A 12,501-nucleotide genomic window follows, 5' to 3' on the forward strand; every position below is an offset into this window, starting at 1 on the left:
TTTCCAGGCAGGTAGCCAGATAGGCATTATTTCAGTGTTTCCCATGGAAAATCGGTGTGTTTTGGCAAAACTGAAATTTTTTACATGAAAATTTCTATTTTATGGAAATGGTGTTTCTGATTAAAAACTAATTTTGATGGAAAGTGTCCAGTTGGTTACACTGAGCCATAGAATTAGCATCTGTTATGTTTAAATTTATTGAAGATAATTTGGCTTGGGTTTAACAACTCTGAACAAAATAGACGCAGACAACGTTTCCTCCCCCTGTCTAATACCTCAGTTTTAGTGCTGGCCAAAATTCAGCTTGAAGTTGACTATGGGTAGAATAAAAACTTTTTCTGAATTTTGCTAGTTCATTTTCTGTTCAAACTGCCTTTAACTTCAAAGACTTCACAGCAGATGCCATGGCTGGAACTACAGCTGCCAGTTCCACTGGCTGCTCTGGACTTGCAGGTCCTTCAGCGTGCGGCAGTATTGATCTGTAGGTGCTCAAGTGGCTAATGGCCAGCCCACAGATTTTCTCCATCATATGTTTTCTGTCAGTATTGTTTTCAGATAATTGTGGTTGAGGCTTATACAACATACAGGATGTGGTACTTGTGTTCATTTACAGTCACACCAAATTTGAATGTGTAACTTTGCATCATTTGGTGTTTTACCTGTTTTATCTGCTTAATTGTGTACAGCTGTTGAGGACCATCAGTTATTTGCACGTAACTTTTCTCCTTTTGATTTCTTAAATTGTGTTTTAAAAACCCTCTTATTTGTTGATGGAAAAGCTGAAATCAAAACCTAATTTTCACTTGCTACATTTCCTCTATTCAGCATGTGTAGTCAGGCTGTTGCTCAAGTTTAGAGCTGTTAATAATTAGTGTCATGAATGGACTGTTCTTGGTTATTCTAGCTACAGGCAGTTGTGCATTGTCATTAAAAGCTCAAAAATTTAAAAGACTCCTTTTATATACTGAGGAGCTCTTGTTTTCTACTGGGTCTGTAAAGAATTTAAAGTCCTTTTTTTAATAGGTGAAGAAATGTTTTTTTTTAAGTCACATTACAAAGGGGAAACAAATTCAATTATACCTTGAATACCTTTGAGGAAAACTGTAGGAAGAAATTTGGATTTGGACATTTTTGAGGTGGGGGATGTATGTTCTTTGCCCCCCACACTTAAGCAAGATATTAAATGCTAAACTGTTATTACGGAGTACTTCTGTACTTTGTCTGAACGTGCACTGATTTCAGCTCTTTTTTCTTTTGATAGGTAAATATTTAGGCTTCCTGATCTTAGAGTTGTATCAGAGCCAGATTCCCCTTTAATGAAAGATGTATTTAAATCTATTTAACCTAATTTAAGAACAGATTTTTAAAAGTACTGCAGATTTATTTTGAGAAGTCTCTATCATGATATTTTAGTAATGTTTCGTTATAGTCTTCATTTATTACATCTTATTATAGCATTGAGTCATAAAAGCAAGAATAAGAGATCCAGCTCCACAAATGGGAAGAGATAGATGTAGTATTCATCTGTGTGAAGGTCATGGTTTACCATTTTTAATGCTATTTTCAAATAAGGGCAGATTATGGATAGAGTTGAGTTTAAAATAATACAGGTGGAACTCACTTGGAAAACTTTTCTATTTATTCCTAGTAATCTTTACATGTGATAAACACCTCTAGATATCATGAACTGACAGCAGTATACTAGGATACAAGGAAGTTTTATGTCTTATAAATACATTTGCATATTTCTTTAATTTATATAATTTTTTTTAATATAGGAGGGTAATTGAAGTCACCATTTAGTGATATTTAAACAGTGCTCCTCTTCCTGTTCTTGTTTTTCCTGGCAGCCAAATCCTTTACTGACTGCTTCAGCTATCTGCCCTTCCACAGGGATTAGTTGGCTTTTTTAAAAATAAAGTTAGATTTAATTTGTTTTTTCCCTGCTAGCCTTGCTGTTTCCATCCTCAGTGGCTCGTTGCAGGAGTGTGAGCTGCTGCTGTGGTGCCTGTGCGTGTTTGCTGCCTGGCCTTGGCTGTGGCCACAGCTCTGCCCCGGGGCCTCTTCCCTCTCTGCGGCATTGCTGCCTCAAAGCTGGCACTGCTCTAGCTGCTGCTTGCCATCAACTTGTGTTTTCATATAACAGGCTTTGCATGATACCAGTATTGTTATTTAAAGACATTTCTAGGCTCGGCTGCCTTCTCTCTGTTTCTTCTCGCCAAGGTGTGGCTTCCCCAAACCATTCTGTAAAGCAGTCACACTGTGATCAAGTGATTCCTGAAGATCAGCTGTAGCCCATTGCTTGATAGGGGGATAGACGTGCTGGTTTTTTCTGGTCCTTAAGGTGTGTATGGGTGCATTCAATATTATAGAGAGCTTTTCTACTGTTTTGCTCAAAGTAATCTCTGAAACCTCATGTGGGGTTCTTCACACATCTTGTTCAAATGTATGTGTGACTTGTTCTATGAAACTTCCCATTTTCCCTTGCCAAAGAAGTTTTAATATCTTCTCAGTCTGTTATCTCATCTGGAGTCCTGAATAGTGAAGATAGAAAGGTTATTGTCTGCATGTGAAACATGACTGAGCACAGAAAGGGAGGATATAAAGGGTTTAGGTTCAAAATAATTGTCATTGTTGATGGCATGGTTTCTAAGAACTTTTTATTATTAATGTTGCTCCTAAAGTGCCAGTATGTGTTGTAATCTCGAGGGAATTTTATCTTGCTGTTATGTGTTTCCTGAAATGTTGCATACAGGAGTGAAGCAAAGCAGATACCAGTCTTCCTGTACTGTCCTACTTCACACTCAAAACAGAGAAAGGGATCAGCTGAATTTGAGAGGCTTTTTTGTGAGTGTGGCGCATGCAGTTCAAGCGTAATGAGTATTGACATTTAATTAGATAGAAGTGTCATTTATAATAGGCTTCTCTGTTAGCTGTGCCCTTCTTCTTGGGGGCAGGGAGGAGCAAGGAAGGGAATTGTCAAATTGTCCAAATAGTTTATTTTTCAGAGAAAACAGTAGCAAGCTATAGTACTGTCTCACTAATTTGCTGTGTTCTGGTGTATGGCCTCCAGCTGTCTCTAACACATCCTATGTTGAGTGACTGAACGCTCATTAATGATTATTTTTATGTTAGATAGTATGAAAATCTGGGAGTGACAGAGCAAGGTGCTTCATCTTTAACATTTGTCTGTATTAGTAATTATGTGATTATAACAATGAAAATTTGCTTGATATCACACAACAGTTGTTAAAATTTGAAATCCCTTTTCAGAAAAGTAGATAAAAAGCATTCAAGGAGGTCTTAGTTTAAAAAAAATTTCCTTGAGTAACTTTTTAACTGAGAATGCTTATTAATTTAGACATCAAGACTACACTGAAATCCACAGCCGATCCCATTAAATCCTCATGTTCATGAGATGCATTAATAACCTTAGAAATTTATCTGAGTAAGTGGCTAGAATATTAAATTAGTTGTCTGCTACTGGTTCATATATAGGAGAAGCTGATGGTGGAGGAGAGGGGCTAAATTCAACTTCTTTTCTGTCAACTGTTGAACTTGGGGCCCAAAATTTTCAAAAACTGTCATATACACGTTAAAATGTAATGTTCTTTTTTGTTGATTTGGCTCTTCCTACAATTGAGGATTGAGGATGTGGAAAAGGAGGATGTAAGAGTAGCTCATTCATTGAAATGCAGGTGAGATAATGGATGTTTTGAGGAGAGCATGAGTATGTTTCTCTTTGTGGCTTTCAGAAGTGCAGTAGGATTTTCCTTTACTGTTCTGTACTTCTGGCATCCAGGAGGGATTTGCTCAAGCAGCTACAGAGATAGTAGAGATCTTGGAGGAATGTACAGAAGCAGCTGCAGATCAGCTGAACTTGTGTACTGTTTTCACACAGGAAGCGTGGAGAGTGCTCAGGGCCAGGCTGTCAGGAAGGATGCCGGAATCCCTGACCCAGCAGCAGGAGAGTTTGGAGTCTGGGAGCTGCCAAGCCCCGTGCAGGTATCAGGCTAAAGAGAGCACAGTCTGGTTACCCTCCAGCAGAGAGAAGTTGCAGAGGTTTTGGGAACTTCAGCTTCCTAACTTCCAAAGCCAGTATCTCCTTGTATCCAGTGCTCTGTTTCCAGACTGTCTGGGAATGTAGTAGCACTGAAGAACCAGTGGCTGTAGTTACATTGTACAGTCACAGTAACTGTCCCACTTGGTCAACAGTAAAAATAGTAAAAAACAGTAAAAAGAGTGTTATCCCTCTTTTTCAGTGAAGTTTTAGAAAGTTTAGTAAGTGGCCGTAACTTTTCAGGAGTATGTTATCTTCAGTAAGTAGAATGAATGTGATCAATTTATATATAATTGTTTTTAAATGAACTTAGAAACAAAACAAAAGGGTTTGATAAAGCCTGGAATCATTAATGATGCTGTTGCACCTGGTGACTGCAAAGTTAAATAAGTCAGAGTTTATATACCAACTTTAATGATTGCTAGATACTTTCCATTATTTGGTCAGCATAAAGCAGGAAGGAATCACAGAATCCTTCTGAGTTGGAAGGGACCCACAAGGATCATTGAGTCCAACTCTTGTTGGAACAATGTCAGGATTGTAGTGCATGGGTTGATTCACTGAAATAAAAATTCATTTCTGCTCTGCTTTTATTTGTAAGCAATATTCTACAGCTGGGTACTGCATCAGAATTGCTGAAAGCTTTCAAAACAAATTTTTTGAAAGGCAAAAAATATGAACCTTTTATTTCTGGAATTCCCTGAGAAAGGTGCACGACCACTAATGTTTAGCATTTTCAAACTAGTTTGGATTAAAACATTTAATGTAGTGTCACTAATGTGTTTTCAATAAACATATAATGATGAGCTCTAGGAGTACCTCAGTATTTGTCTGAATTGCAATATGTTGTATTATTCTGTTTAAACCTTCAAAATTGTCTTTGTGCTTTTAAAAAGTTTGGTTTTTTTGTTTTATAGATATATATATATAAAATTAAGTTGTCTGGATAATTTTAGTAACAATAAGGTCTGCATTTTACTTAGTCTATTCAAGCTGCATCATGTTATAAGCACGTGGGTCTTCTGTGAGTCTGACCTACTTTCTTACTACTTGTAGGAAATTCATGTACTGTGTTGGACCCAAATGAGCAGGTGGGCCACAGTGCAAATCTGTGCCTTCTGGGTTGCTAAAATATGAGCTCCTAAACAAATGGAAATCTGGCAATGCATGAGCTTCTGTAGCTGCTTTAGATGAGCCATGAAAAATGAAGTTTCTCATGTCCTTGCATGCACATGTGCATGTAGTAATGTGTTAAGGTGGTTGTTTTTCTGCACATTACATCAAGAGTTCTTTTAAAGAAAGTTAGCATCAAGTCAGCAAATTGGCTGCACTCTTGGATAAATTAAATTTCAGTTAATTACCTGCTTAACCAACTGCTTATTTATTAAGCTGCTTAAAATCAGTTAGTTTATTGTAAGCCCAAGCAAATTGTTTTATACTGTATACGTTTACATAAAAGAATAAAGGATGCCGAAAATTCACTTGTGAAGCTTCTGTATGCTCTTTAGTGCCCTAACCAAGCCAGTATTGCAGGAATGTTCTGCCCTTTGATAGGGAACACTCCCTGGAATTGCTTCACCACTTGAAACCTGAGCTCAGGCAGGAAATGTAGAACTTACTCCCTCCACAGACCTGAGAGGTAAGTGGAGTTACTTTGCACAAGGTCTGTCCTTCTCCAGTTGCTGTAGCAGCATGTTCTTTAGATTGTTAATTCACATACCTAAGTATTACATGCTTAGCAGAAGGAATTGAAAAATTATAAGCAGAAAACCATCATCATATGCAAAGATTAAGTCCAGTTTAAATAATCCACTTGCATGTGTAAAAATATTTCAGCATTAAGTGGCCATGGTACTGCCCATGATGTGGATATGCACACACAGTAGTACCTTGCTTCAGTTAACCTGCTGTTTAAGCCAGTTGTTCTCAAACTGGTTTTTTTTATTAAGTCTCAGCTTTTGTTTTCACTCCTACTTCTTTTGGGTATGCAGATTTTACTTTGGAGCTTAAAGCAGTCCTCTGCTCCTAACATTAGCTATAATATTTTTATTGCAGAAGTATGCAATGAGTGTAGCTGAATTTCTATCAGATTTTCTCATTTTATATGTCAATATTTGTTAGGAAATCAGCTCTAATTTGTAACCTTACAAGCAATAGCCATCTCACTATTAGTTTTCAAGAATGGCAATATGTGTTTGGGAGACATAATACTATCTGTGTTCTTGCTGCATGTATTTCTGAAAGAAAGAAGCAACAAAGATGATATGGGTGCAGTTTGGGGCCAATTATCTTGTAAAATAAGTGTGTCAGTAAAACCAGTAATTGCAGGGTCTATCTGTGCTTAACAACTGCGTCCTTTTTGTTAAGTGTACATGTACTGATAGAGGTTTAAATATGGGTTGTGTGCACGTGATTGGCCACAAAGCAGTTCTGTGTAATAAACCTGGCAGATCTTAGAAGGAGGAGTAGTTTTGAAAGAGCATGTGATGGTGAAGGTGTTTTAACATATTCCCTGCATACTTCCATGGTTTCTTTGCTGACATATAGGGAAAGTGTAACTTTGAATGTGGCTTGCAGAAGACAGTCTTTTGTCACTTCCTGTCTATTTCATGGCTGTTTTATTTCCATTTTGTAGATGCATTTCAGAGTTTCCATCATTATACTTGTAAAACTGTGCTCTGTAGTTGCAAAAACCTATTTGTTTCATGCAAGAAACTTGTCTGCTATGAGATGGTTGTTCCAGCTACATGTATTTAATGTGGGACATGGAATATGTTTCATTGCATCATCTGAAAGTACAAAACATAGTTTCTTAGGTCTGTGAAGAAAACATCGATGAATGGCTGATGTCCAGCATGGTGGGACTATGAGCTTCATACCAGGAAAATGCTAAACTCCAGACTGTGGAACAGCATGAGAAGTGTGTGTGTCCTATTCGTTTTTCTTCCTTAAAGAGAGTGGAGAAGGTGTTGCCTTTCCAGTCTGTGAGCTACATGAACTGTTGTTCTGGCCCAATATAGCTGCTCCTGTTTCCATAGCAAACTTATAATACAGTGCCTCTTTCTTGAATTTGATACATTCATTTTATGTGCATTGAGAAAAATCCAGTCGCTGTCTGCAACTATGCAATGTTTTCTGTTTGGCTGGAGCAAAGATGATCTGTGTTACATCAAGAGCCTTGATAGATCTGCAGGCTGAGTCTATTGAAGGGATAGAATGAATGCTTTCGTGGTGTTAAAGGATTTTAAGGGTCACTAAGGGATGACTTTCTCTTTGCTCACTCTTACGGATTTGTTGGTATCTAAAACCCAGTTTTCTAGTCTAGAGCAGTGATGAGGAAGGATAAAGTATTGCTGGTCTTTTCTGGATCAGCAGATAAGACAGAAAAAGGAAAGAACAGGAGAAAAGGTGAGACTTACCTTTTTCTTCTTGTAAAACATTATGGTTTCTAACTTTTTAAAAGTCTTTTTTTTTTCCCCCTCTGCTGCAAAACTGTGTATTGTTGATTTAGGCTCTCCTAGCTCACTACCAAATGGATTTATGAAGACTGCAGTACTTATTTGAAAGTGGAACAGTCCTTTGTACACTAGTGTTTGTATTTGTGGGAAAGTGCTCTGAATATTACACTCAGTGTTTCTTGGTTCTGATGCCTTAACTTTCAGCTTTCATATCTTCCAGATTCTGTACTGCATTAGTATATAACTCTGAACTTCATATAAAGTGTTAGCAAGTTCTCTTCACAGTTTGGTTATACAAAATAATCCTTTTCCACCCTAAGAACCAAGGATATCTTTGTAGCTTCAGGCACAAAAAGTGCAAACAGCAGCAAATTGAGGAGAGCAATCTGGGAGGATGGGACTTCATAACCTGAAGCTGTAACTGGACAATTAACCCCAATATGTAAATGGACCAACACTTATAAAAGGGTGAAAACTCATGACCAGTCATCCATTCTGCATCCATCTTGGGTAGAGCCACGGCCATGCTCTTGTACTGCCCAAGGTGTATTCTTTGAAGGCCTTTTATTAAATACCTGCTTTATTCCTTTAACACTCTGTAGCCTCTGTTCCAGGTAGCCTCTCTAGGCATCAGTTCATTTATTACTTTTTCAAATCACTGTATATTACATCTGTCATGGGGTTGTTTCTGTAGTATGGAGGAACTGGTTTTAATCAAATTGTGTGCTTTTCTGAAACCTTTTTAGTTTCATCTCAGCAGCAAATACCATCCTGGAATTTTGACTGTAGTTATCAGTTGTGTAGCTGTATTGGTAATGCCAACCTTTATGCCATTATAACTAGTAAGGCTCTTAAATTGCGTCTGTGTGGCAAAACAGTTTGTGCAATGCTACGTGGTTGGCTCAGATCACTGGTGTGGAGGTTCCATTCCTCATTGGTGTTTAGAGGTTTTCTCCCACATTTTATTTTTGAGATCTGTAGAAGGTATAGCAGAAGCAGCCTCTCCATGAGGACTTGTCAGATGGACTTCTAGGCTTTACTTGGAAGTTTTAATGTTTGTGACACAATTTTTCATATATTTGTCATTAAGACATAGTCATAAATTTAGCAGCTGGTGGCTTTTATCTGGTGTCTGTATCATTCAGTTTGTCATGTTGGTTTAGCAAAAACAAAAATAAACTTGCTGTAGTTGTACATTATTACAGCATTTCAGTTCTGAAACCAGTGACAGAGTAGCCAAAATAAAGATGTCTGGTGAGGAAGCAAGTACTTGTTAATCTGAAAATGCTGAGTAAGTCAAAACAAGCATTTTGCAAGGATGGATGATCATCAAGGAGATTTCTTTGTCTCAGGTGTGTGGTTATACTTAAAGAGCTGAAGATGGGATCCAGAAAGGCAAAATACCTCAGGAATTTTTAGGGCAGTTGCTCAGGAGGATGATTGAACAACAAAGTCCCAGCTTGGTTCTTGATCTTCCACTCCATGAGAGCCTATGTATCTAAGTTACCACCTATTTGGGAGGGATTGATCTTTAATTTCTTACCCCTCCCTCTTCCTTTGTGTATATTGGAGCACAGATACCTCTTATGATCCATGCAAGCTCTCTAATCACTGCTAGAATGTTTGCTCTCCTCTGCTAAATTCTCCTTTTTTTTTTTTTTGACCATCATATGCTCTTGTCCCCCTCCTCAAATGTGAAGCTAATGTGTTGATGTGTTTAAAGGCTTCATAATCTTGTGCAAGATAAGGAAATTATCGTTTTATATTAGGTTTTGAATATACCTCTATTCTTTTGCTAATCCCTGGGGTATTTTAATTTTATGTCTCAATATATTCTCTGCTTAAGTTATGAAACTTTCTGTTTGCTTACGCTCTTGTCAAAGGATGTAGAAAGAGTTTGCTGAGTGTGTAATTAAGTGAATCACAGGCCCTGATCCTGTGAGGCACTTGAGAAAGTAGCTGGTATCACTGGATAGAGCTGATAGCTTCAGGTGGGCACATAAGGACTTTGCTGGACTGGGACTGGACGATAATCATCAGAATTTAGTTTTGAAAAGTGAAGGTCAATTCTTTTATTCATTGGCTCTCAGCACAGGGCATAGACTCATGATCATCATGGTTGCTTGCTGAGAAGATGAGAATTGCTTGTGCTCCCAAACTAAATGTGTAAATCCAACTAAATTGACATAGAAGATTCTGTAGTTTGACAAACATTGAATTATTCATGTTGTAATTTTAAAAAAAAGGAGGAAAGAAAGAATGCTAATGTTTTTGTTACCACTGTGCATTCTCATGTGTTATGATTTTACAGTGAATGAACAGGCCTTGCAGAATAATGCACCAAAGTCTTGTGTGTTTGCTGTTTTCTTTTTCAATATGAAACTTTTTATGTAAGTATCTTTTGCGTTTTTGCACTGAAGTTAGTTACTTATCTGCATCTAATATCAAGAAGCTGTAGCCAGGATGCCCAGCAATTACAGTGCTTTTTAAATTGAAAATGTTGTGAATCTTTAAAAACAAACCAAAAAACCCAACGAAGAAACAGCAAACCCACAAAACAACCTTAAAATAGGGAGGGTGTGGACAATGGGCAGAAAGTAAAGGACTGAGTATTTTGGCATAAGGTTGTGTTGTAACATGTAAGACATTGTTTGTTATTGGCTGCTGTGAGTTTAGTATTCATTTTACTTCTGTCTGTAATGAAGTTTTTAAATAATGCTGTGTTTTTACCTTTCTTTGAAGAGAGACATTCTTGCATTGGCATTTTTTGGCTCTTTTTAAATGTTCTGTTTGTTTGCCTGCAGACCCTGTGTGGACAGTAATGACCGCACGTTTCCGATTGCCTGCTGGCAGAACCTACAATGTACGAGCATCTGAGCTGGCACGAGACAGGCAGCATACGGAGGTGGTCTGCAACATTCTTCTCCTGGATAACACTGTACAAGCTTTCAGAGTTAATGTAAGTGATGGTCTTACTGCAAACCAATATCTAGCTTATTGCAGATCAATACCCTGAGCCTGCTTTACTTTGCTGCCTTTGTGTGGCTGGAGTTTGAGTTTCAAACAGTGTTAAGTAGAGAATAAAAGGGGAAGTTGTGTTCAGGCAGGCATGCTTGTACACGTGCACAGTGTTACTGGGAACTTAGTCATTCTGGCATCCTCTATGCTACTAACACATCTTCATTTCAAAATCAAATGTACAAAACATAATTATTTCTAGTAATTCTCTTCATGGATTAAAGTTGTCCAGTGCAAATGGAGGACAGTTTTGCTGTTGAGTTGAATGAAGCTTTTGTTCTGCTGCATTCTGGTTTTTGTGTTTTGAACACAAGTCAGGTTGGAGTGGGAGCTCTTCCCATAGCTGTGTAGCTGACTGTGTTCAGTCACCTGTATGGTTATACTTGGTCACTGCAGCCATCTCAGAGTATCTCCCTGCTCTTTGCTTTTCTCAGGTAATAGTCTTGTTCTGTGATTTTCCTCACCTAAGCTCACCACCTTCTACTACACTAATGAGAATGACAGGAAGGGAAATGGAAAGCTGGTTGCTGAATACTGAGAACTGTTAATGGAAAAAAGTCAACAACTTTTACACATGAACCTGGAATTTAAAATAGGTTATTCATCCCCTTTCCTAATGAAAGTGTTCATGGTGTTGTGTATATATTAAACAAGTGCCACCCTTTCTTTCAGCTTCCTGAGGAAAAAAAAACAAAACATGAAAAATAGGCAAGGACCTCACAAGAAAACATTAAAGCATTTAAAGTCATTTGTGAAAAGAACCAAAACTCAACAGGAAAGAAGCTGTAGGTTTTCCTGTGGTAGTAGAGCTCTACTTTTACTTTAAAAACTATAGAATTTATGACTTATATGGAGAAAGGTTGAATAATGTGATGGTGAAAGTTAACATGTGGCATAATAATTAAAATTTTTCAAAAGGAAATTGAACTTCAGCAAATGGAGTGTAGGAGTATCAAATAAGGCAGTGGGACTTGAGGTGGGAAGTGAGGGAGAAAGTGAAGCAATTGTCAAATCTGTGTGGACAAATCTAATTCAGATCATTTGAAAATGTTCTGATGTTCAGTAATTATATTGAACTCTGATACCCAGTGTTCAGCAAGGATATTGATATATTTGAATGTTTCAGGGAAGATTTATGCGAGGGATTGCATTTTTCTGTTTCATAATCAGTGGTTAGAGCCTGCAGCTGCTGATCAGAAGTGAAATGTGTTATCTGGCACAAACTTGCAAGGATCCAACATCCAGGGGCTTAAGGTTCAGAGGCAGATCTGGTGGTTATTTGTTTTAGATATGTCAGTCAAAATGGAAGGGTTTAGAATATTCTCTTGAGGCATTTTTGTAGTTCATTTTTAAAATACTTAATTTTTCCAGACTTCTGAGTAGTAAAGTGTGGGAATTTTGTATGATAAAACTGTGGGACAGATTTTTAAAGACTGGTTTATTAGCATCAAGCCTCCTTTCCCTTCTGGGATAATTTTTTCTATATCCTTTCCCCTTTTCTGTATCACTTAACTTCTCATACTTGCTAGCAGTTTCCCAGTCTATACTGCCTGCCAAAAAGCAATATGTGCAAAATGTAGTTGGATGTAAAGCATTAGAAGTGCATAAGCAATTCTCAATGTTGTCATCTTTGCTTTTAGGTGCATGAGTTTTCCATTAAAGTATCTGTCTTCTAGTTTTTTCTTATCAAGAAAGTAAGCCTTGGGAAAAATAAGGAGTAATTTTTGGGCAGTAGGTGGGAGATGTGCTTCTTTTTGATGTAGGTGTTCAAAAGCTGTATGTTTTTAGAGGATACTAGAGCCTCTCAGAAAAGCAGAATCACCAGCTATAAATCCTCAAATGTCTGTTCTGTCTCTCCCAAGAAAAAAATTATGTAATATGTTCTTACCACCTCCCTAGTGTACTAAATATTTTAGTTGCATGGATCATGCTTTACTGCTTATACAGATCAGCCTGCAAGTTTGT

The 12,501-nt window shown here is 37.6% G+C and overlaps 1 protein-coding gene across 4 annotated transcripts in view; it reads left to right on the forward strand.

The window, feature by feature from the left end:
- The window catches only part of PTPN4 (protein tyrosine phosphatase non-receptor type 4), a 107,385-nt gene that overhangs the window by 27,761 nt on the left and 67,123 nt on the right, over positions 1 to 12,501 (forward strand). For 3 of the 4 annotated variants that reach the window (XM_033064578.2, XM_033064580.2, XM_042779444.1), the window contains exon 2: positions 10,323 to 10,477. In XM_033064578.2, the coding sequence (XP_032920469.1) occupies positions 10,323 to 10,477 (155 nt within the window). Of the gene's footprint in view, positions 1 to 3,981; positions 4,006 to 10,322; positions 10,478 to 12,501 lie in introns of those variants that run through there. The other variant, XM_033064579.2, reaches the window with a different exon arrangement.

This window comes from Catharus ustulatus, chromosome 7 (genome assembly GCF_009819885.2).
Source record: "Catharus ustulatus isolate bCatUst1 chromosome 7, bCatUst1.pri.v2, whole genome shotgun sequence".
Taxonomy (NCBI): Eukaryota; Metazoa; Chordata; class Aves; order Passeriformes; family Turdidae; genus Catharus; species Catharus ustulatus.